Source organism: Aspergillus versicolor (genome assembly GCF_001890125.1).
Source record: "Aspergillus versicolor CBS 583.65 unplaced genomic scaffold ASPVEscaffold_8, whole genome shotgun sequence".
Taxonomy (NCBI): Eukaryota; Fungi; Ascomycota; class Eurotiomycetes; order Eurotiales; family Aspergillaceae; genus Aspergillus; species Aspergillus versicolor.
Window position 1 is genome coordinate 1,329,493 of NW_024467531.1, and position 23,416 is coordinate 1,352,908.

Genomic DNA, 23,416 nt, shown 5'->3' on the forward strand with positions numbered 1-23,416 from the left:
GCCGATGGGCGTGGTATAGTCCAGGTCTGCGCCGGAACCCATCAGCAGCTCAACGATAGGGGCTCGCCCTTGTATCACCGCGGACATCAGCGGGGTCATGCCCATTTGATCGGGTTGATTTACAGGCGTGTTCCGGAGGACAAGGTCAGCAACACTTCTCTCGTCACCATTTCCAATTGCAACCCGAAGCGCAAGTGGGAAATATATGTCAGTAAGTGAGCTTGCACCCCGGCCCGGACCTATCAGTGCCGTTATGATACCGACGTCAGGACGGATTGTCGCATAATCAATCGGGTTCCAGCCCGTGGCGTCCCCAACATTGATATCAGCACCCGCAGCGAGCAGAGCGCGGACAGTCTCCTCGTCCGTGCATCCAGCAGCGTGGGATAGGGCTGTACGGTTCTGGTTGTCACTCACATGTGGATCTGCCCCGTGCTCTAAGAGGATACGGGCAGCCTCTCCGTGACCGCAGAGCAGAGCTTTGAGCAGTGGAGTGTGACAGAATGCCTCGTCGGTCGTAACGTTTGGATCGGCCCCAGCATCAAGCAATAGGCGGATAGTCTCGACATCACCAGAGCTAGCGGCATATATTAATGGTGTATAGCCCGCGGCGTTGGCAAGGTGGACGCCAGCTCCGTGTGCCAGGAGTACACGCACTGCGGCCGCATTTCCAACGGCCGCTCCTCGTGAGATTGCTGTGGTTCTAGTTGGGTCCACAGAGTTTACAGGAAGGCCCTGTGAGAGGAGAAACTCAACCGTCTCGGCACTGCCCAGGGAAGCGGCCAGTTGTAGGGTATATTCCTCCCCAAAGGGTAACAACTCCCGTCGATTGGTTTCGCCCGGCCGTAGAAGCAGCATCATGGCGGGTATATCTCCAGTTATAATGGCCTCACGGAGGGCAGACGAGAAATGGTTTGCGCGGTAAACATTTGCTCCTCCTCGTATGAGAGTCCCCATTGTATAGAGATACCCCTTTTTGGTTGCCTCTATTAGTGGTGTTGTATGGTTGCTGTCGTCCCCATTTGCAATATTCGGATTCGCTCCAGCCGATAGTAGCATTTGGATAATGTGCGTATGTCCAAACTGCGCAGCTGCAATCATAGGGGATATGGAACGTCCCTCCCTATCTGGCTGTACACCGGCGGAAAGCAGGAACTGGCTTGCTTCGATATGACCTTCGCGGGCTGCAGCAGTCAACGGGGAAGGGAGGCCAATACAGTTGGGGCTTGCTCCAGCGGAAAGCAAAACTCTCATAATATCCACCTGGTTATTTCCAGCTGCAGCTTCCATTGGTGAGGTTACTAGTGATGCAAAGTTTGGATTTGCCCCGTGCTGAAGCAGCAGCTTGACCACCTCCATATGGCCTTCGTCGGCTGCAGCTATTAGTGGCGTATCCGAGACGTTATCAACTGCAAGGCCGCCAATAGCCCATCGCTCGAGATCGTCATCGTCTGTCGACATGTCGCTCGAATCATCCTCGTCATGATTTGGTGTAGGATCGAGCTCAATTCCGGCCTTAAGCAGCGCCTGCACCACTTTGAGGGAGCCGCACTTCGATGCAGCTGTCAGGGCTTGATATCCGAGTCGTGGGTCCTGCGTATTTATGCGAAGGATCCTGTCTAGGAGAACGACCATGGTATCTTCCCACTGGTTGTCTCCTGACCGGACGAAAACTTCCAGCACCTGTTCGTCCGTTATCTTGTACAGAACGGGACGCACGATTCCATTTACGGTTCTGCAGGTCCTGGCAAGCGCTGCTCGACTGGGCGTGGTTGAAAATTTGGCAACCTCCCAAATTAACTCGTTGGGGAGGCGAAGAAGGCTGGGGAATGAGCGTAGACGGGGCAACATTGTCGCTGTAGTGTACATTCTTTCTCCAGTAATGGATTTGTCGGTGTAAGCTAATTAACAAACAGTTTCGGGGGAAGGACTGAGTGCATAGTTTTTAAGCTGTTACTGATGTTGTTGCTTTGTATACTTGGACTGTTTCAGGGGTCAATGACAATATTGATATGGAACTGAACAAAGCACCCAGTAAAAGGCGTCCGAGGGGCTAATCGTATCATCCCATTATCTAAACAACGCATGATTGTCTAAGAACCGTTCGTTTAGATCTCGCAATTCTTTGTGGGAACTCCTGTATCACGTCGCAGAGGGCGTTGACGAGGTTGAATATACTTCCTGTTGTGCCCTAACTTGGACTATGCGGGAGCACTACAGGAAGTGTTAGGGAATTGGCACGTTAGAAAATAGCAAATTATCGATGGCCCGTAGCAAAAGACCAGGAAATAGTGTAAAGCTTCTTTTGAAATTAAGCTCTAGCCAGGAGAATAAAATGGTAGGTATTGCCACTACGAAAGGGCTATATATGGCACAATATGTCTACGGTTCATACAGAGATATTGGATTGAGGTTTTAGAGTTTTTTTGGTATTTTTTGACTAGTTTTCTGATATTTTTGACCTTGGTGGGATGCATTAATAAACAGCCCACGAAGAATTTTCAAATCGCGACAGCAGCCTGCAACTCGACGCTGAATCGTCGTACAATCTCGCTCTTTCGAAGCTGGTCACTCCCATTGTCAATCACCATCGAGTCATCTGCATACACTAGGCTGACACCACCAAGCAACTCCCAGCTAGCATCGTCGATTTCCATGATATCGGATCTTTGGAAAACACCTTGCTCTACAGATTCATTATCATCTGAGTCGCTCATCACGGTGTCATCCTCGCGGTCGCGCATGGGGTTGACCTGGACATCAGCAACATCTTCCTCACCCATCACTGAGTCTTCGCCATCGGTGTCAGAGACGCTGCCCCGATAGTTCTGACCGTACGTCCCCTCTGCATCACCACGCATTTGGCCTGGCATACCGGACTCCCAGGAGTGCCGGGAGTATGCATCACCGCTGGCGTCGCAGTTGGCTACGTGGCGGAGCAGGAAGCAAATAGCGCAGTGGGACGCTTGCTGAGACATAGTGATGGTATATTTATATATATAAAAGAGGGTATCGCAAGAGTACTTACTTCAGGTTTCGGGTTTCGGTATTGCTGTTGCTATATAGAACGTGGTGACGAACTTGGATACAGAGGCTACTTCTGGGATATTTATGTTCGCGGTGTTTGGAAAAGACAAAGCCTTTTTGGATTGTTAGTCTTTGTCGATTCCATGTATCATGTCTGCAGGTGACTGATATAAAATTTACCGTTTGTGAGTTCTAATTGTTTGAGAGGCCTTTCAAGTGGCTGGTGTAGTATCTTATAGAAAGGGCCGTACAATGGAATCCTCTACACTTGGAGTGTAACATGGGTGAAATAAAGATAGTGTTCCTTCCCAGACGCCAATAGATCAGCCAATATATACCATATGCGTATATAGAATCAACTACATACAAAGATGTGGATATGAGATGTATTGTAAATGCAGTAGCTAATGCTGCTGTGCACACCAGCGAGCGCATTCAAAACAACATTCATCCAGAATAACCTCTTCCAGCTCCGAACGAATGCCTTCCTTGATTTTTGCGGCGAGTTTGAGCTCAAAGTCCTGTAGACTCTTTATCCACTCCACAATGACCTTGGTATCCACCATCGCAGGGCGTGTATTTCGATCGTGCTGGAGCTCTGCCACAAACTTTCGGATGTCATCCAATGTCTTCGACCAAAGTTCCGTAATCTGGTAGCTATGGTGTACATAATGGCAGAATCGCTCCATTCTGGTGACGACAGAGTATGCCTCCGCAACGTAACTGTCGATCTTGGCTTGCTTGATGGAATCCTCCTCGGGGGACGTTGTGGGATCGGACTTGCTGCGTCCGCGCGTCTTGGGGCTGATGGGCACGCTCGTTGCGAGATCCGGGTTGTCATTGCGAGTAAGGTCAGGAAGTTTTGAAGTTGAGGCCTCCGTTAAAGTAACACCAGGGTCATCGACATAAAGCTCCATATCACTATCTATCACACCGTCAAACGACGGCATATCAGCTGGGTCGTCGAAAGGATCAAAGACCGGGATATAGCTAGGCTCATCGTCCTGATCAAATACGGGGAGTCTCCCAGGTATGTTATCAACAAGCCTTTGCATTTCCGGAAGGAAGGCTTCTTCAAAGTGGCTGATTGGGACCTGCTCAGTGAGATTCAATCCGTGGTCCCGTTGGCATTCGCCCGTGGCCCATGTCATGCATGATAGACAATACATGTCAATGCAATCCGGTTGACTCTCAGTGGCCATCGTGCTGAGGAGGGGGTAGTTGTATTCGCAAAAACTCTCTATAAATGAGCAATGCCAATCGCTGTCGCGAATAGGTAAACGGTACGGTACACTATTATATAGCCACAAATTTCATCCGCACGCTCTGGATTGATTATTGTGAAATTGCAGGGCATAACAATTGCCATTGTCCGTGAGTCGAAGAGCACAAAGGCTGTGTCCCTTAGTTAGTAGGGGCATTGACTGATGGGTTTATATCAGTCATATCGTGGTTGTGACAAGGGGATGTGACGACCGTTTTTTGTTGCCTGGAACTTACCACGGCTGAATGGGCTTTATAGACTAGGAGATGAAGCCCTTTATATTTGTGGGTGCCTTTTGCGTTGCCTGCCTGCGGGATACCATGGATCAGCCCACAAAGGAACTACGAGAAGTGAACAAGTACATGGAACCAAAACCGGAGTAAATTTAGAGGAATAACAGGAATTAGGAAGGCATTATACAATTATTTGGCACGTTCAATCCATTCGACACCTAGACTAAGGCTGTGGTTGGTGATGGATTGGGATATCTGTCCGTGAGGTACTCATGAAGCAAGATCATCATCCGCAGCTCCTTCTTCCTGTCTCTATACAACTTCTCAAACTCTTCGTACTTGCGGGTCAAATCATCAAGCTCTGTCCTCAACCGCAATACTGTATTTTCAAACTCCAAACGGCCGGAAGCCGCAACTTCACCCCTCGGAATCTCGTCAATCATCTCCATCGCCAAGTGGAGTTCTGTCTCCGCTGCTTTTGCCTTCGCCAGTGACTCCTTTCTGTCATTTAGGACATCTTCAACCACCCTTCTCTCCGTCTCAATCTCATCCCCAACCACATCTCCAATCCGACGCAAAACCTCGATTGCGACATCGTGGTCATGCGCCTTTTCCTGGATCCCAAGGGATCGCATGGCGCGTTCAAAGATAACCCAGCAGCGGGCTCTGTCCTCTCTGTCTGTATCAACATGTACGTATATGGAAGCTGACGGGTCCGCATCTGACGCGGTTTCGACATCAGTAGGTACTGGGGTTGCCCTGTGGCCTGGCAATCCATCCTGGGCAACAGGACTCGAGCGAGTGTGAGCAGCTATATAGAGCTCGACATCCGGAAGGGCCTCCGAAACCCCAGGACGGGGAGTTCTTGAACCGGTGGGAGTTGCGGCCAGCGATGAAACACTGGAGTCTGCATCTGAGTCTGGGATGTACTGGCTATGCATGTCAGTTCGATGTTCTTCGTAGCAGTGTGGGCGTGCGCGACTGGCGCAGACGCCGCAGAAAGCTATGTAAGGCATGGTGGATTTGGAAGTAAGTTGATATCGACTGCTTTATGGGCTCGGGGGTTTTATATGATATCAATATTGTTTGAGACTGTTTCGCTATGGGGCATTTGGTGTTATGGTCTGTCCAACGGTAAAGATGCACGGCTTTATGTACTTGCTTTGAATTGTTAGTGTGAAGGGGTCAATGAAATCTTTATGGAGTTGGGGCCCCCTTTCACTCAGGACAAAGGTCGGTTTTACACGTAGCGGATGAGTCTTTGAAATAGCATCTTGGGTATCATCTGAATCTACAGCGATCAAGAAGAAGGATACCCGGTGATCCGTTTCATTGGGATAATACTGGAGATAGGCTACAAAAGTGGTGTTAAGAGAAACCACATATTATTCTGTGATTCACGACAATGTGGAAATTGAAATAGTCATTCTATGTATACATCATATCCCAATAAACATCCATGATAGACAAATAAAGAACTCAGCAGCTCAGCATTTCGCTCTTCGCTGCTTCGATACCTTGTCTCTAATCCTGGCGCTTCTGCGAACCTGTGACGGCGTTCTTGTATAGGTAGCACTCCGAACAGTCCGCGCAATATCACCCTGAAGCCTGTTCGTCTTGACCAGACAATGGTCAATATATTTATCCTGCAAGCTAACCAGATGCTCCAAGTGGTGGATCCTCCGGTTTGAGATAAAAAGGTCCTTGGCTAAATCCCTGTATCTGGTCTCAGCGTTGCGAGACTTTTGTAACTCTAATAGAAGGCGTTTGCCCATTTGAGAGCCATTCCTCTCCAGCTCACGCACACGGATCTTTAGGGTATCACGGTCCGATGCCAATTTAGCCGGATATGTCTGGTATTCCTTTTCACACTGGGCTCCAATGTTGGTGCCATCTGGAAGATACTGTACAGGGTAGACAGATGGAAGAGGGACTGCCACATCTATTTCCTCAGGGTGACCTCCTAGAAAGGCAGGGTCTGCTGCATCCGTACCATTCGTGCTACTCGACGAGCCTGTGTTGTGATAATTACCACTCTGAGACTGAACGTTCATCGGCTTGAAGATCGTATTGCCGCAGGCTGTGGTCTCAGGAGGGTCAGGGTACTCTGTCTGAGAGATGCATTCTTCGCCTGGGACCCGATTAGCTTGGAACATCGTGATTCAGTTTACAAGTACCGGGTAGGAGAGCCACTACGTCGTGAACCCAGAAAAAATTAGGGCTGCACAAGAACCATTTATGTTGGGTTAAACGCCCTTTGTATGGCTACCCCTTAGCACTAAACCAAGGATATGCTAGCACAATACGCTTTAAAATGGCCAAACAACAGTATGGGAGGTCATTGTTGGCCGAACAAAGATTCCCATTATACCCAACCCTCAGACAATGGGGGGGTTATTCCGTTGACCTCTTTCACGGTATCAGGGGTTACATATCCATTCGAAGAAATAGGAGGAACCAATGGCTACGGATTCAATACGGTCAAAATACATAACATAATCCAGAAATGTAGTTACTTGAGCTTCAGGTCTAATCTAAATGGTACTCTGGCTACTGTAAAGTTCGGTACTCGTCACCGAGTCAACGTTACAAGGAGCATATATTATTAAAATCAAACACTGTCATTCTGTATTAAAAACGGTATAAACAAATGAAATGTACCTCTGCACACAGAAAGCTCATTTCCCAGTGTGGCCATCCCCGTTGCCCTCATCATTCATCGCTGCAGCCACTTTCTTCTCGATGGAGGTCAGAATCCCAGCACTGCGCTGTAACTTGGCCCGTAGTTCCATATTCTCTCGAACCAAGGGTTCTCTGTCGCTCGGAAGTTCATTGATGACCTTATTGAGCTCCTCATTGAGACGCCGAATCTGACTCTTGTGCTGTTCATTTTTGGCGAGCAAGGCATTCTTCTCCCGCTGGAGATTTTCAATCATGGATTGCGTCAGTTGCTCGCTCGGCGCTGGAATAGAACTGAGTGTTTCTCGGCGTGGAGCCCGTGTTGCTGCCTGAGTCGCGTTGTGCAGTGCCCTGTGTAAGTCGGCATTCGCACGCTCGCATTGCCGTAGCCGGAACGCACAGTCTGACAGGTTCCTCGCCGTAGCGGCATTTTCCGCCTGGCTGAGGTTCAATTGAGACCTCAGAGCGAGGACCTCGAACTCCGGCGATGAGGCACTGGGTCGATGCGTTCCTGATAGAGGCTGTGGTTGCTGTTGCGGCGGTGGGGGCATTTGGGTGGCTCTCGGACTGGGTGTTGGGTTGGTTCGAATAGGGGGCAGTTGGTACTGGGGCGCAAACTGGGCACTAGAAATGCTTGCGTTCCGTGAACCTAGGTTAGGGCTAGGGCCAGTGGCGTAATTCGCCTGGGTCGTGCCAACCTGGGCAGTGCTTTGGGCAGGATAGAACGGCGCTATGCCCGGATTCAGGCCCTGCTGCGAAATAGAACTCTGACGGCTACTGCTCATCGAAGGCCGCATGAACGAAGGTAACGAAACCCTGGACGGACTGCCCGGACGAGAGGCGGGCGCCTCTTGTAAAGGGACTGGGGCAACTGGAACGTAGTCTGCGTTTGAGTTCTGGCGACGCCGTTGAGACTTGTCCAGCGTTGTTTCGGCACGGGTGTCAATAGTCAAGGCCTTCCTCTTTTTGCTTCGATCTTGCTGCGGCATGGTGGCCATGGGGTTGCTGAGCCTGGGGAGAGTATTCATATTGGTCTGGCTGGCCGGAGGAGCGGCCTCTGGCAAGGATCTCATACTCATCGCAACACTCGCCCTAGTTGAAGGAGGTGGAGCTGTAGGTTGATCATTATCCACGACAATATGCGAGCTGACATTTTTCGGTGCCATCGTGATTGCGGAATATGGTGTACTGGTACGAGTCTTTGAGGCTTCTCGTGCGGAGCGATGGCTTTCAGTTGATAGCCTGCAAGGTGCCTGTGGACAGAGCGTAGGACTTGAACGTCAGGATGAAGTCTTCCTGGAGCAGTTGCAGTAGAATCAGCTCTTCCAGGCCACAAGCAGGCTTCTTATAGGACTTATGGCGTGCCAGTGACACTAGTCTCGCTTGTTTATGCTTGTCTTCCTACAAATGGTGTTTGTCTACTGATCTCGCTTGTCTCATTGACTGGCATATACGGTGAATGACACTCTTTGTTATTGTTTACTAAACGAGAAAAATGAAATGGTGTTTATTTCTTGCTTTATTCCGTTGTTCGATGTAGCGAATCGTAGCCTGTTGCTGTGTTTGGCGATGTTGCAGGAGTCACAAAGAGTTCAGCCTAAAGGCGGGGGCAAGGCCTGTTCTAATCAGGAAGATCGATAAAGAACTTTCGTTGGGTTGGAGAGTGCTGGAGGGTCATTAGCAAATATGTTTCAGTCTAGCTATAGCGCTCCTATATTATACGGCTGGCTTCACCAGCACAGTTTGCATATTCCGACAAGTATGACACCATCATTCAGGGAGGAAGGGCATAATACCACCTTCTACTTACGATGCTGTCCCGCATGTCATGCCGAGCAATAGAATAATTGCATGGCCTGTCTTGATAGCGTCCTATATGGTCCTTACACTGGCTATTCAGTACTACCAATATTTCAATACAGTATACGGACATTATTCCTTTATTCAACTTCAGGCCTAAGGTGTAAACTGGCTAAGAACATATCAATGATATAAACTCTCTAAACTATACACTCGGGGGGCTGTCGAATGGTCGAAAATGCTTCGTCCTGGGCCTGCTCTGTATAGGAATTCGTCGTGGAGCTTCGCCTTCGCCCTTCGAACGACCTTTCCTCCCCAAGTGGTCAGGGTTATGAGCATCTCGTATAGGTCGGCCTTTGCTATATCCCTTTCGCCTGGGTCTCGACTCGGTTGTTCGACGGTGCTGTTTCGGGGCATGAATCTGGTCCTGCTCTCCAGCGTCGTGGCTGGCCTCTCCCCCAGAGACCGGAAAGTAGTCAAGCTGATCGTTATACCTAACGGTCGCAAGGCGGAGGAATTGCTGTTGCTGACGCTTCATAGCCATGTCCGCACGTGCGAGCTGGCTCATAACATCCTCGTGGTGCTTCTTGAACACGTTAATCAGTCCTTCGCCTTCAGCGCGCTCCATCTCCAAGGCATCCACGCGGGCTTTGAGGATCCCGATCTCAATCTGCTCTTCAGCGCTCGCAATCGTGGACTTTATTTGTGCCTCGGTCAGGGCGCTTAACCTATCGTCTAGCCCCTTGTTATCGCGTTGCAGATCCCATAGTGCGATGCTTTGCTGGGCCACACCCCGTGCGGTGCTGGTGAGAGTGGTCTGCATCTCACTGACATGAGTCCGCAGTGCCTGGATTTCAGCCTCGCACATCATCGTGTTGCGATCGCCGGTGCCTATCACATTCTCAGAACGGGCGGGCGTATCCCGTAGACTGGATCGTCGCTCCCCAGACGGCAGGGTGTTGCTCGTCATTGCGGTTGAGTTCATTCCTGTGACTTACACTGATCCGCGATTTAGTCGGTGCCGAAGTGGAACTATGGAATGCGCGATAAACCGAGAAATGAGGACTACGTATGACCAAAAAGTTCCAAGACGAGTTGGGAAGGATATTCCGTCACTGTTCGGCTGGCTGGCTGGTAAAAGATCATTTTATACACCGCACGTTTAAGTGCGGGCCTTTACCCTACAGAGTGTGTCATGGCAAAACAGACATTCCATTCAGTAGAGCTATTGTTCCTTTGTGCACCGATTAGCCTTTCATCATGACAGCAGGAGGGGTATATCAACTTCGTTAAGACGGGTTGCGAAAGGATGATGATCTCAAAGAAGCAAAGCCGATCCATAACTTCCTCTACTCGGCTCTGTCCCGTCTGAAACGATACTGGTTTTGGTTTATATGTTTCAATCCCTTCGTTAGTCTGCACCCCTTCTGCGTTATGGTTAATCGTGAATCGCTGTTCATTTTCCTTGTATGACATGAACCATATATTTCATGGTGCGACGAGGGGTAACAGCTTATCCTTTATCCAAATTACCCTTCCCTCTGATGCGTACAGGGGATATGCCAGCAATATCCGCAGCCTTACCGTTGAAAATCCAACTATGGGTTTTACCTACCACACTACGACGTAGGGGTCTATACTTTAGGAGAATAGTTTGAATTCATGGATCTACCTATAGATCCCACGTTACCTTTTGGTTCCACTTTACCTATAATCACAGTTCCGATGCCCTTCAATAAGGAATCTTGTGTCGTTGAAGGATCTACCGGAGGCGCCTTATTTCATTGCTAGATGTCCGGACTGCTGTAACAAAGCCTCTTTCATGGTCTCCTGGCTTGAACACGCATTCGGGCCCGATGGGCTGCGGAGGGCGTTGGGAGTTCTGCTCTCCGCCAGCTGGGAAAACGTGCCTGGCGACTACTTCGGCGGATATACTTGCGCTGGTGCTACCCCGTAATTTATGGACTGTGCTGGGTCCTATATTCTGCCCGGCATGATGTTTAGCCGGTGTAGCGACTCTGCGGGCGACTTGCCCTCGCGCCATGCTATCGAGGCCTGATGCCTGTCCCCGCGCAGCAGATCCATTTTGCCAACTTGACATAGGGACCAGCATTATATTCTTTTGCACAAGATCGGGCTTGGTAGTGATCGGTTGATTCCGAGGACCGACGGCTTTTCGAACTGTGCGTTCGGGGCTTTTAGGGTTGCTTGCCGGGGCAGCTGCGGGTTTGATACTAGGGCTGGTCTTGTTGCTTCCTCGGGGTGAATTGACAGCCTTGTTGGGCCGCAGCATATCACTATTCAAGCTCTGTCGGGCATTATCAGAATGATGCCGTTGTTCGGCTATAGACAGGGAGCTACAGAGTATGAGTTGTTGTGGATTAACAGTAGCAAATGGTGGTTGTTCTAGTGCGAAACTAGGTACAGGATCACGACTGGCTTTCTTCGTCACATTCCGGGACTGTTTCCAAGCTTCATTAAATACCTTCCAATGTATGATAACTGCATCTGCAATCTGAGAGCACCCAGTGCCATCATCAGGCATGACCCAGGAACCAAGATCCGGGCACCAGGACGCATCCGCATGCTGCCCTTGGAATATGGGGTTTGACCCGATCATGCCATATCTTTGAAAGTCATCTAAAATTTCCATCGTACGATCAGCTAAAGATACCGGTACGGTAGCGGTAGCTAGCTTCGCATCCATGTCGCCTTTCCGAGACATGCTCTGGCAGTTAGTCACCACGATTCAGACTATGCCCACCGTGCCTGAGCCGTAGATTGCAGAGGTCTGTTGTTACTTATAACAACTAGTTTTTCCTGTTCAAAAGGTACTTGTTGTCAAAAGTTATTCCAGGATGTCTCTTTGTGAAACTTCAAGCCATTTTTGTATGCATTGTCTCCCAGCATCGGGTTTTGGTCTATTGTATTATGTGACGGGTATGGAACAGGACTGTCGGAGAGTACCTCTTCATTACAACAGCTTTTCCGGATATTTTAATGCTTCTATTTATAGCATTGTCAAATACAGTGTGAGGTATCCCAAGAATGACCGCGTAGCTCTTGTTGATGGGACCTTTCCTTGTCCATCTCGGTCCTCATGTAGCTCTGTGTGGATTGTAGATTGTTCGATATTATCAATCTATTCAATGAGTAGATACTACGGCTTAAAGGCCGGGGTATAGAGGCTCATGGCCGATAGAAACCAACCTGTGAAAAAGGCAATCTGCCCTGCAAACCGTGCCCTAGAGTAGGTCTCGGAGCAAAGTTCACCCGGATGCGTCCATCTTCCGTTCGAAGCCAAGGGCCTTACCCTCTTGTACCAGCCAGCAACGATGAAGAGGCCATGTTTCTTCCCCATACGTACCTTGTCCTTGCGCCTGTATTTTCCTTATTGTTTTTTCGTTACGCACAGGGCAGGCCTGCCATATTTCCATCGTCAGCCCTGCCGTGCCTTCTCCTTCACTGCGTCTAAATCAACGGCCCTGACAATGAGCACAAGTCAGGTCTTGTACGAGCCTATTGAGAGCGTGGAACGAATGGAATATTATCAGCAGGGTGGCTACCACCCAGTGGAAATTGGCGACCTCTTTCACGATCGCTACCGTGTCGTTCACAAACTCGGCCACGGCACATACTCAACAATCTGGCTAGCCCGGGACGAGATATCTCACCGATATGTTGCTGTTAAGATTTGCACGGCGGATTCGGGCCCTCTTGAGACCGATGCACTGTCCCAGCTATCAGAGCCTCTAAAGTCGTCAGATATAGGCACAACAATGATACCTTCGATTTTGGATAGATTAAACATCCAAGGCCCCAACGGTAACCACGCCTGCCTGGTGACAAACCCGGCAAGGATGAGCTTATCTGAGGCAAAGAACGGATCATGGATAGGCCTTTTTCAGATTGATGTGGCTCGTGCACTAGTAGCCCAGCTCGCGACGGTGATTCGGTATATGCATTCAGAAGGCTTTGTTCATGGAGACCTTCATCGCGGGAACATCCTCCTCCAACCTCAATCCAACTTCGATAACCTATCTATTAAGGAGCTATATGATCTGTATGGGGAGCCGGAACTTGAGCCAGTCAATCGATTAGATGGCCAAACGCCTCCGTCAGGAGTCCCACAATATGGCGTCGTACCTATCTGGCTTGGTGAATCAAGTGAAAAGATTACACTCCCAGAAGCCAGGATCATTCTTGCAGATTTTGGCCAAACATTCTCGCCAACACGAGAGAAGAGATTTGAGTCACATACACCCCCTTTAATAAGACCCCCCGAAGCTCGATTTGAGCCGACAATGCCACTTACTTTCTCATCTGATATCTGGACGCTTGCATGTACTATCTGGGATATCGTAGCCCAACGGTCCCTATTCGAAGGCTTCCTCACAAACGAAGACGACATGACTTGCCAGCAAATCGCAGCACTGGGCCCGCTCCCGACTGAATGGTGGGAAAAATGGGAGGGTCGTGGAAACCACTTCACTGACAACGGCGAGCCAAATAACCGAGCTACATCCCAGTATAGGTCCTTAGAGGATGCCTTTGAATTAAATATCCAGAAACCGCGGAATCAGGCGGGAATGCCGCCACTTGAATTGAGTGAGCGAAATGCTCTCTTGGCGATGTTGCGTCCAATGCTTTCTTTCAAGCCTGAGAATCGTTCGTCTGTTCAGCAGGTTCTTGAATCGGAATGGATGGTGAAATGGGCTATTCCCGAGTTTGAGAAGATCCGAAGCTCGCAGGGAAGCTAGTAGTAGTCGCAATTGCATATAGAATTCCACTCTCTGACGAGTAATGGTCAAAAGCCGTCTTTAGATTCGTTCTGTGACGCTCAGCACACTGGAACAAATTCCATCTCTTTTCTGCACCCACAGGTATACTGTATGTAATAAGATCTGCACACTGTAAAATCTGAGAGACGTTAGGGAGGAAGCAATGGATAATGAGCAGAATGAGCGGTGGACGGATACCCAGGCACCGTACTGGCCAATGATCGTATCGTGAGTGGGAGGATGAAGGGGGGAACGGAACAGGGGCTTCCTTGGTCAACTGAAATATAGTGATATTTCCATTGACCCGGTAATCTTTGCCGATGACGGGTCCTGGGAGCATATGGACTACCAGCTACATGCCCCTCAAACCGGCAGCTTCGTTATCCCAGAGACAGCCTGTTCTTGTTCTGGTCCTCGTTCTGGTCCTCCAGCCTTTCTCCACAGCCCACCTGGCCGCTATTAGGCTCTCAGTGACAGGGCTAGTGGCCAGAATGACAGCACTCAGGAAAGTGATCACCGTTCTGGACCCTTGGCAAGAAAGAGGATCGGCTATTAGGAGAATAGTTATACTTGCAGACCTCTGTTTATGTTTGTATACCTGCGCGGGGGTGTCGTCAGATTGCCGCTTTGCCGCCAACGCAAGTTGAATGATAATCGTACGCCTGGGCCGCCCACCACCATCTGATAAGATCATTAATTGGCTGGTAATACGCAAAGCAACACACAACTACGAACTCAGTGAGGAGAGGTCTTACTCATTTGTAAATGGAACTGTGTTGCCAGTCAATACAACCGTCTATGGTTTGTGACGGACAAGCAAACGGGCGTCTGAGGCATAGATGATGCCCATTAGTAGGGGCAGAATTGTCCAAGTGGGGGCCAGAATTGCCAGGAAGATAGGAGGGCATCTGCTTTTGCTTCTTGAACAGAGAAAAGGCGCTGCGCATGATATTGAGTAACAATAAGTAGAATAATAAAGTGGAATGCAAAGCACGACGTCGTGCATTTAAGACACGAAATCCTGTGATATGGTTAGTCAAATATGAAGAAGCGCCAGAGGATATATTATTACTCTTAATTATATTATACAGGTAGCTACACTGCCTAGCTGACTACACTTCTGCTATCGGAGACCGAAGGAATGGTAACAGGAATAGGATCTTAACAACGCACTGGACCTTGCAAACGCCAACCATGAAGAATGAGACCTCTATAAAACGCCAACGATGCCATATCACGCAGATACTAGAACGCTCTCCCCCTCTTCGTCGACCGGTCCTCCTCATCACCAAACTCACACGGCCTCTTCTTCAAACGAGCTACCTCATCCTCCAGAGACCCAATTTCCCTTAACGCATTAGCAATATCTTCCCGGGCCTGCTCCACCATGTAATTCAGTTTATGCATCACACGCTCAAAGAACATCCTCTGGTCCCGTTCATAAGCAGCATCCCTATATAGCTGAGCGTTCTCTGCCGTGACCAGTCTGAGCCGCTCATTTACAGAGCGAGTCTGTGCTCTGAGGCGGTTTACTTGCTTTCGAGAGTCCGCTCTTGTCTTCCGAAGAAGCCGTATGTGCTCGCTCACTCGGTGCAGGCTCCCAGATAGGTCCCCGTCCATGGTTTCGCTGTCTGCCGCGTGGCCATCATCTGATTCATTACCGCTGAGGTTTCTCACGATTGACGGCGTTCGAGGGGGCGTGGGATGAGATTGCAGATCAACGCTCTTGGGGTCCCAAATAGAGCCATTGCTGGCCTGATATAGACGCCATTCGCCTGGGTTACCGATTTGTAAATCTCCCATGGGGTAGGGTGGCGTTGGAAGGCCGTCCTGGGGTATGGGGGTCGAAAGGAAATAGGGCGGAGATTCCACATTTTGTTGCACTTGTGGAAAACAGTTTGTCCAGCCTGTGATTTCCTGTTGCGATTCGGGAGAGAAATATCCAGTCCTCTCAGGCTTTTGGAGGCTCTCACGGCGAGCGGTCTTGCCTATTCTTGACTTGAGGGCACGGGTTGGGCGTGCAATCTTTCTTCCCTGCAGAGGGTTTTTGTCAACCGCAGGGTCCCGTTCGTCATCTCCCAGGTATGACAGGTCTGTTGGAAGACCAACAGTCGTTGGGCTGTATGGTCTGATCCGCTTAGGGTAAGCAGGATGCTTCCTTTCTGGTTGCTGTTTGTTAGGGTTGGCCACGGTGGGACCGTAGGGAATGAATAGTGGACTGAATGATCTCGGCAACGGTGAGTCCATAGTATCGACGTTGAGGTATAATTTCGGATATAATGTCGATGCAGGTACTCGATCGATACCGTGAGGGCGATGACAGAGGGTTTGTAGACTATTTATCCTCTAAGTTTAACGCCCCTTTATGACTTGTGTACAAGGAACTAAAGCATCGCAGGATTTATTGGCTGGCTTATGTTTCATAAGGAAACGTTGCAGCTACTTTAAGGCTTGTTGTTTCATATGCTCATTGGATTTCAAGGAAGCATAAAAAGTCGATGCTCTCCTGCGCCTTTGTCCTCTGTTCAGGATGGATTGTTAACATTGGCTTTATCATTTATGCGATTGCACCGGCTATTGCATCGCGATTCTCAGCCCAGTATCCTGAAACTTCCGATAAAGTGGAAATAACCGTTGTTGTAATGTGACTGTCTTTAGGGTTCAAAGCCTATCCCGACTCTACTCTATATCCTGCATCAAAATATCGACATATTTCGTATTTACACATACATGTCCTTTTATTATGCATCGATCCATGCTACCTGGTATAACTAAGGCTTGCTTTGGTCCCGCTTAAGAAAATTATTTTCCGCGAATTAATTTGGGCCATAAAATGATATATTTCTTAAACTACGGAGCATTAACTATGGATTGTCTCCAATATAAGATGATGTAATAGTGAACACTAATAAGAAATCAGCTAAAAACGAAGGTCAATCTAGGCCTCATCCTCTACACCATTTCCTTCTGCAGAGGATATCACCAGGCTGGGTACTCACTACACTACCCTGCCATCCGGTGCAAGGGTAGGGCTGGAAGCGGAGTTTCACGCAGGATCGTGGAGGTGCCTTCGTTGGGACAACCGGCTGAGCTGTAGAGCTGAGCAGCCCCTGAGACACTGTATCTAGGTTCTCTGTCTTTTCATAATCCGACATAGTCCCTCTATCTTTAGCCTCACCAGCGCATTGCATGATCGAGCTCTCCTCACCTGAGGTTGCCTCGGATATGCCAGCCCCAGTGGACTCATCGTTGTCACACTGAACTCCGATAGCTAGGCAGATATCCAGTATCTCGGCGGGAGAAATGGTCTTGGCTTCGAAGGCTTTCCTATCGCGCTGTGGAGGTTCAATGGAGCGAGTCATGTTGGGCGATGAAATGATGTAGTAGATCCAACTGATATAGTTAGAGTGCCCTGGTTAATCCTGTCCACCTTAGTTAGGATAGACTGCTAAGTGTGGGCTTGTGGACTATTTGTAACTGGAAATTGGGCTCATTGTACCCTATACCTTTTCATGTCTCTTTCGTCTTTGCGTCTTTGATATAGCATCTGCTGTCACAAGACCGCGTGCTCTCCTCAACAGTGTCCTGTGAATTCGATAGACCCATTGCCATTGAGTACCTATGAATATAGCTGTGCTTGCATCAGCAGCTCTGAATTGAGAGACCTGTATCCTGAACAATGAGGATCCAGCTTCAGCAGAGGCCTCAACACTAACGGTTGCACAGAGGTTGGATATAGTTCTGAACTTATTCTTCAAGTAGATATTATGTTGCATCTAACAACTATAGGAGACATCTCCTTCCAGCACGTCTTTCGGCTCCTTCCCTATCAAACTTGCCTCCCATTCATCGTCCTTCTCTTCGACAATGTGCCTTATTTTCTTGAACCTCATATCTGACTCTCTGTTGCGAGCTTCCAGCAGGTCGTCATGAGCGTTCAACAGACGATCTCGTTCGCGTTCGGACACATTCTCCAACTTCATCCACGTCACCAGTTCCTCTTTTAAGACCTACGATTTCATCCTGCAACATTGCAAGACGGTGTGTATCGTCAATAGCAGCCCTGTTCTGCTTACGAACAACACCGACGAAGTTCTTCCTGGCATTAGCCCGCCCCCTGGCAGTCTAGTTTATTTTGCGCTGCAGCGCTCGAGTCCCTGCTTCTGATGCCATTCGTAGATCTCTGAGCTCGGCCTGAAGACTGGGATTCGGCCTTGTAGATTTGACACGGTCCGTACTGCTCCTCGACTTCGCCCGGTCCTTGGCAAGTGTAGCAGCGTCTTGAGCCCAACAACACAGTTACGAACAAAGATATATTAGTACATGAAACGCCTATTATACTATCGATATTATCTCCCAGCCACCAAGTAAACCCAATCTACATAGAATGCACCTTGGACTTAGCCGTCAACCTCCTCAGCCTCTTCCCATAAACATAAAATGGAATGCAACAAAGACACCAAAGCACAGCAAGACACATATTCAGCATAATCGGTTTCACAAAGCCATCCTTCTCAATCCAGGTCGTGATGAACTCACTGAACCCATACCCCCACAGGTTCTTGTTCACGGTGATTGTTACGAATATCGATCCCGCTGCTGGTTTGTAGCTGTCGACGGCGTATGTGCTAATGATTGCTGGCAGGGCGGCGACTTGGATTCCGGCGGCTGTGTACCCGATTATAACAATTGCCTGGGCTTATTAGTATCTTGGATAGTGGGTGGGTGGGTGTGGAAATGGTCTTACCCGCCAGTCCCATTTATATTGATATCCGAACGCGACGATGAAGTTTCCGATTATACTGATAATCAGGTAGGGAATCACAGCTGGAAGCCTCATCTCAGGTTCACGGATACCCCCATTTTTAATCGTCGCTCGCATGGAGATCCAGTCTGATAACGGACCGTTCGTTAACAGCCCAATTATGGCCCCTATTAGGATAGCAATATTGAAGAACCCGATCGTCTCGCTGGAGAAGTTGTACGGTGGTGCAGCGAACGCCTGGCTCTGTGTCAGGTTCAGGGTTAGGAAGACACTGGCAGACCATGAGACATTGAATGCTGCGAGCTCAACAATAGGGAATATATGCAATTTCCACGGGATCCAGAAGCTGGTCAAAAGAGTCTTGAACCCATTGCTTGGTGGTTGCCACAGCTTGAACTGTTGCTTCGACGGGGTTCCTTTCCCTACAAGCGAAACGGGAGTTGTGTTGTCGCTCTCGCCAGTAACATTCTCGTGGAATGTACTTTCACCCGGCTTCTCGGGATCGGGCTTCATATCGGTACTTTGAGCTGTATCTTCTCTGCCGTCAATAGGTGGGAGACGGTTCCATTTCGTCTCCGGGAAACAGAATACCACCAGCAGCAAAGCAAGTCCCAGGAGACCGACGTTCAACCAGAAGAAATTCCGCCAGCCGACGCGCTGTGCCATTGGACCGGAGATGATGGGTCCGACCATGAGAGAGCCGAAATAGAAGGTGAAATACAAGGTGTTGTATGCGCCTCGCTCGTGGAGGAAGAGGATATCCGCGATGATCTCCGGCTGGGATGTCTCTGCCGGTCCAGCGCCGAAGCCATTCAAGACGCAGGCGCCCATGTAACTCCCGTAGTCTTTGGCTGTGGCGCGCCAGATGTTGCTGACGACGCAGACGAGTGTGGAGAAGATTAGGACTGGTCGTCGGCCGAAGGTGGTTTGGATTGGGATCCTGGACAGTTAGACACGAAATAGGTCGTTATATTCGGGGAGCGTTACCAGAAGAAGTTACTGAAGCCCAATACTAAAATACAAACACCAGTGAATTTGACGACGTCGGCGAGGCCGGCATCGAAAGCTTCCATCAGCTGAGGGAACATGGGAGCTAGGGCTAGCGGTCCGAAGCCCTGGCTGAAGGTCACGGTGGTGACGCTGGCCATCACGACGAGCTTCCTCATCTTTGACCAATTCTAGAAGAGTGTCAATTTATATTCCCTTAAAAGCAAAAGGGAGCGTACAAGTGGATCATGAGGGTCATTCGATGGTTGCGGCACGAGTACTCGGTCTGGATGAGACGATGATTTCACGAAATGATGTGACCCAACATCCGTCATGATCTCTGTCCCGGGGATGATCTCGGTATGGAGCTCGTGCTCCAGTCTGATCTGTCAGTAATTGTACGTGGAAGGTAGTTATCTTGGGCACTGACTCGTTGCGCTCCTACAGGCAAGAATCTGTCAATACTGCATTTCACGACCAGGTTCAGGCACTTACATTGTCATAATTAGGATTCATCGTGTCGGCCAGCCACAGCAGTGGACACTAGATACTGGGCACTGCGCGTAGGGTGGTCCTATGTAGGAGCTGATCAAACACCCACATGGCCCCCTTTTATAGTAGCACCCCATAACAGAATGCGGGGAGACGGGGACGGCATAAATCCGCTATGGAGCAAAAGGCAAGGCAAGCTCCGGCATTTCGTCTCGGATTCTGACTGGTGGCAATCCCCCAGATGCCCCAGTCAAAGCTGTCATTTCCCCGCATCCTGCCTCTTTTCCATACGTGCGCACGGCCCAGGGTCTGCTTCCGCGGCAGATGTCAGGGGTGCATGTCCCGGCCTTGCAGGGTATCAGTATCCCCGTAAGCATTTGACAGTGTCATATTCCAGTACCATGGATCTGTCATGATGAGAAGCTTAATCGACTGGGGAGTCTGTAAAAGACGACCTATCGCACTCGCACCGTTCTCGCTTGAGGATGCCTTCTTCATGCGACCCGGCAATGGGGTCCCTGTTATGTGCCGCACCGTTTCGCCACCGATCAGCCCCCTGCCATTTCCGTCTCGCACAGAGCTCCTGGTTCGTGGGTTGGATGTCCATTAGCGCCCTTCCATGGGGAATACATGCTTCGACTCTGGGTCATGATACTGTCACCATGTTCTCGATGTCAGCCTCTACGCGCTTGATAGAAGGGGTTATCCCGAATACCATTCTGTCGGGAAATCCTCCCTACGATACGTGTGAATCATCTCGACCAGGACCAGGGCCTGGCCTCATTGGCATACTATTCCGCCGCGTATATTCAATCTATGACACTTGCATTTCAACTGCTTCGACAAACGGCAGTTCCCTGCGTAGTAAAGTCGCAGCAGGGTGTGTCTTGCTCTGTATCTGACCGTCCTTAGACATAACGCCAACATCTGGAATGTACCTTGTCTGACTCGCAAATACGGGAACCGGATAGCTGGGGTCACATAGATGTCACTCTCCCTTTGTATGTCGGTAGCGTAACCACCCTTGTAGCTGAATATCAAGGACCATTTTCGTGGCTTCCAACCCTATATTGGATAGATATATTCAGTTGCCAGTCGTAGAACCTATATCAGCAATACTACTACGTTGCGTCGGACACCGGGATTTAGTCCGATAGAGCGGCTCCCCAGCCGGGCCTTGGACTAAAGGTCTAGATCTCGACGTCGAGGCCCATGGAGATTCTGGGCATCATATCTATGGGTGTGGCGTTGGTTCCCAAAAGAGGAAGCCCAATGCCTTTAGAGACCCCGAGATAGCCAAGCTTGCTCTGAAATTTGGTTACGGTCCATTATTTCTCAACCTGAATCATCCATATCCAGTCTCACAATTCCAGGGTGGTTTGACGTCTTTGTGAGGGACAATCACACTCTGCACAAACCATCTTTCATATCGTCAAAATGGGTAAAGACTCTTATAACAACTCTGTCAAAAGCCCTTTATATGTTGTGAATAAAAACCGCTTCGGGAGCGCATACATAACCTTCTCTATGTCCAGATTCGCACATTTTCCATTTTCATCATTTCCTATCACGACACCCCTGTTACCAGACTGTTATCGCCATTCAATAGACAGTCCCACATATACACATATGTATATTAACTTACAGGTATTACACGCCATGAAGGCCCGAACTCCCGGCCAAAAGCCGGAATTCGCCCCTTACTATCACAGTGCAGCCACTCTGTTCAGCCAGGAAATGACTCCGGAGCCATCAGACGATGAGGAAGTCGTCTACCGAGGACGAAAAAATCTCAAGCCAAACAAGGAGAATTCTGATACCTCGAGGACCGTCTCAGGCGCAACAGAAGATGACTGGTTTGTTCCTGGCGCAGAAGGCCCAATTCCCAGCATCGAAGTGAAGACAGTGCCACATTCTGAAGAGGATCCCCTCGCATTCCTGTCTGAGTACCGCGAGGATGATGATTTTTTCTTCGGTCCTCCTTTAGATCTTATCACGAGGGCTAAGGCTATTGAAGATGCTTATCATGAGAGGCTGTTTGAACCTTCGTTGAAGGCACTGGCACCGGCGGCTGTACGGGCTGGCCGGACACACAGAACTGCAGAGAAGGAGGATACAACTACGAAAGTCATTGACTTTGCGAACCGAGACAAGAAGCAGGAATCTCCACTTGACAGCACTATCTTCGAATGGTTAGACCGAACCGAAATGCCCAAGACGAGCAGTGCTACCAGGCCAGACTCTGAGGTGAAGATCATCTCAAAGACAAAGAACAAGAGGACATATACAAGGAGTCAACGGCAAACGGACAACAGGGCCTCAGACCTACCAGTTCGTCCAGCAAAGGCCAAGTTTAATCGCGAGAAGCGCAGCAAACATCAGAACAGAAAGGTTAAAGGGCCCAATCGACCTCTCCCACCCCTCCCTGTCTCTACTATATCCCGACCGGGCACTTCAACATCCACAGACACAGCATCAGCTACGAAGCCCGCAACCGTCATAAAGAAACAGGCGAAGAGGCCTCTCACACCTTCGGATACATTTGCCGCTCCTAGCTGCAAGGAAATACCTTCTAGAGGAGAAGCAGTCAATTCCGCCGCCGACCCACGCCGCCAGCCCAGGCCCCTGTCTGCAGCATCATCTAGCAGAAGATCAGTCGATGTGGTTATTGCCTGCGACGTGGATCAAATAATGGCATATAACGTCCCAGCTGCACCTCCCGCTCCAAAGAGTGTTATCAGCGAGTACACCGGCCCCATCTACCAAGGCCGCGGTCCCTTCTGGACCGCACAGTACAGAGACAACGAGACGCATAGAGAGAGCTCTACCAAGAACCGTTCAACGAAGGCCCTGACCGGTGACGAGGCGCTTGAAGAGCTCGACCGTGCGAACAAACGCATCTGGGAGCTGGAAATCGATGCGTCGCGCAGCGCATGGCAACTCGGGTTTGCGAATGACCAGCTGCGGGAGTTGGACGGGGCCTTCAATAGGATTGATCGTCTTGAGAATTTGGTACGACGGTTACAGGCTGAGAAGGCTTGTGCGATGGACCACCTTGATTTTGCGGGTGAGGAGATTCGCAACTTGAGGGAGAGGAGGGAGTGGGATGCGTACCAGCTTGAGTCTGCCCAGACGAGGATCAGGGAGCTTGAAGCGGGGACACGGTCGTCTGTTTATCTGAAGCGCAAGTTGGCATCACCGTGTCTGTCTCAGAATAAGAGGACAAAGGCAAATGATGAGGATTATCTCAGAAGGCGCGAGACATGGCAGGAGAGGAAGAATAAGTTCTGGGCGCAGGTGCGGTAATAATCTTGCCACGATACTCCTTCTTTTGTTTTATATACTGAAATATGCCTCAAGTATATCCAAGCTTACTTTTCATGGTGAA

At 49.6% G+C, this 23,416-nt stretch overlaps 11 protein-coding genes across 11 annotated transcripts; 3 read left to right on the forward strand and 8 right to left on the reverse strand.

The window, feature by feature from the left end:
• Positions 1–2,501: 2,501 nt before the first annotated feature.
• Positions 2,502–2,978, reverse strand: ASPVEDRAFT_86471 (uncharacterized protein; the record flags this gene model as incomplete). Its single annotated transcript, XM_040817853.1, has 1 exon — positions 2,502–2,978. The coding sequence occupies one exon, from the start codon at positions 2,976–2,978 to the stop codon at positions 2,502–2,504; it is 477 nt and encodes a 158-aa protein (XP_040670868.1).
• Positions 2,979–4,742: 1,764 nt separating this feature from the next.
• On the reverse strand, positions 4,743–5,540 carry ASPVEDRAFT_31520 (uncharacterized protein; the record flags this gene model as incomplete). Its single annotated transcript, XM_040810489.1, has 1 exon — positions 4,743–5,540. The coding sequence occupies one exon, from the start codon at positions 5,538–5,540 to the stop codon at positions 4,743–4,745; it is 798 nt and encodes a 265-aa protein (XP_040670869.1).
• A 471-nt stretch (positions 5,541–6,011) lies between these two features.
• ASPVEDRAFT_31521 (uncharacterized protein) lies at positions 6,012–6,680 on the reverse strand (the record flags this gene model as incomplete). The annotated part of the gene is made up of 1 exon (XM_040810490.1): positions 6,012–6,680. One exon carries the CDS (start codon positions 6,678–6,680, stop codon positions 6,012–6,014), a length of 669 nt encoding a protein of 222 aa, XP_040670870.1.
• Positions 6,681–7,202: 522 nt separating this feature from the next.
• Positions 7,203–8,369, reverse strand: ASPVEDRAFT_31522 (uncharacterized protein; the record flags this gene model as incomplete). The annotated part of the gene is made up of 1 exon (XM_040810491.1): positions 7,203–8,369. The coding sequence occupies one exon, from the start codon at positions 8,367–8,369 to the stop codon at positions 7,203–7,205; it is 1,167 nt and encodes a 388-aa protein (XP_040670871.1).
• Positions 8,370–9,208: 839 nt separating this feature from the next.
• On the reverse strand, positions 9,209–9,973 carry ASPVEDRAFT_31523 (uncharacterized protein; the record flags this gene model as incomplete). The annotated part of the gene is made up of 1 exon (XM_040810492.1): positions 9,209–9,973. One exon carries the CDS (start codon positions 9,971–9,973, stop codon positions 9,209–9,211), a length of 765 nt encoding a protein of 254 aa, XP_040670872.1.
• Positions 9,974–10,765: 792 nt separating this feature from the next.
• ASPVEDRAFT_31524 (uncharacterized protein) lies at positions 10,766–11,728 on the reverse strand (the record flags this gene model as incomplete). The annotated part of the gene is made up of 1 exon (XM_040810493.1): positions 10,766–11,728. The coding sequence occupies one exon, from the start codon at positions 11,726–11,728 to the stop codon at positions 10,766–10,768; it is 963 nt and encodes a 320-aa protein (XP_040670873.1).
• Positions 11,729–12,417: 689 nt separating this feature from the next.
• On the forward strand, positions 12,418–13,912 carry ASPVEDRAFT_44644 (uncharacterized protein). The gene has a single exon (XM_040813095.1). The coding sequence runs from the start codon at positions 12,495–12,497 to the stop codon at positions 13,761–13,763; it is 1,269 nt and encodes a 422-aa protein (XP_040670874.1). The 5' UTR covers positions 12,418–12,494; the 3' UTR covers positions 13,764–13,912.
• A 1,117-nt stretch (positions 13,913–15,029) lies between these two features.
• Positions 15,030–16,031, reverse strand: ASPVEDRAFT_31526 (uncharacterized protein; the record flags this gene model as incomplete). The annotated part of the gene is made up of 1 exon (XM_040810494.1): positions 15,030–16,031. One exon carries the CDS (start codon positions 16,029–16,031, stop codon positions 15,030–15,032), a length of 1,002 nt encoding a protein of 333 aa, XP_040670875.1.
• Positions 16,032–17,883: 1,852 nt separating this feature from the next.
• On the reverse strand, positions 17,884–20,184 carry ASPVEDRAFT_153387 (putative MFS transporter). Its single transcript, XM_040808347.1, has 6 exons — positions 20,032–20,184; positions 19,967–19,977; positions 19,776–19,917; positions 19,537–19,727; positions 18,532–19,489; positions 17,884–18,477 (listed from the first exon to the last, which is right to left on the reverse strand). Exons 1-6 carry the CDS (start codon positions 20,050–20,052, stop codon positions 18,163–18,165), a joined length of 1,638 nt encoding a protein of 545 aa, XP_040670876.1. The 5' UTR covers positions 20,053–20,184; the 3' UTR covers positions 17,884–18,162.
• Positions 20,185–20,361: 177 nt separating this feature from the next.
• On the forward strand, positions 20,362–21,165 carry ASPVEDRAFT_832917 (uncharacterized protein). Its single transcript, XM_040817353.1, has one exon. The coding sequence runs from the start codon at positions 20,514–20,516 to the stop codon at positions 20,928–20,930; it is 417 nt and encodes a 138-aa protein (XP_040670877.1). The 5' UTR covers positions 20,362–20,513; the 3' UTR covers positions 20,931–21,165.
• Positions 21,166–21,384: 219 nt separating this feature from the next.
• ASPVEDRAFT_44646 (uncharacterized protein) lies at positions 21,385–23,406 on the forward strand. Its single transcript, XM_040813096.1, has one exon. The coding sequence runs from the start codon at positions 21,466–21,468 to the stop codon at positions 23,332–23,334; it is 1,869 nt and encodes a 622-aa protein (XP_040670878.1). The 5' UTR covers positions 21,385–21,465; the 3' UTR covers positions 23,335–23,406.
• The last annotated feature ends 10 nt before the right edge of the window (positions 23,407–23,416 follow it).

What these genes read in the sequence shown, in the direction of transcription:
- ASPVEDRAFT_44644 (XM_040813095.1), top strand. Translation starts at nt 12,495, where the DNA reads ATGAGCACAAGTCAGGTCTTGTACGAGCCTATTGAGAGCGTGGAACGA.
- ASPVEDRAFT_153387 (XM_040808347.1), bottom strand. Translation starts at nt 20,052, where the DNA reads ATGAATCCTAATTATGACAAT. An exon ending in GGCTTCAGTAACTTCTTCTG is followed by an intron (nt 19,490 to 19,536) that starts GTAACGCTCCCC and finishes CTAACTGTCCAG; the next exon opens with GATCCCAATCCAAACCACCT. An exon ending in AATATAAATGGGACTGGCGG is followed by an intron (nt 18,478 to 18,531) that starts GTAAGACCATTT and finishes TAATAAGCCCAG; the next exon opens with GCAATTGTTATAATCGGGTA.
- ASPVEDRAFT_832917 (XM_040817353.1), top strand. Translation starts at nt 20,514, where the DNA reads ATGCCTTCTTCATGCGACCCGGCAATGGGGTCCCTGTTATGTGCCGCA.
- ASPVEDRAFT_44646 (XM_040813096.1), top strand. Translation starts at nt 21,466, where the DNA reads ATGGGTAAAGACTCTTATAACAACTCTGTCAAAAGCCCTTTATATGTT.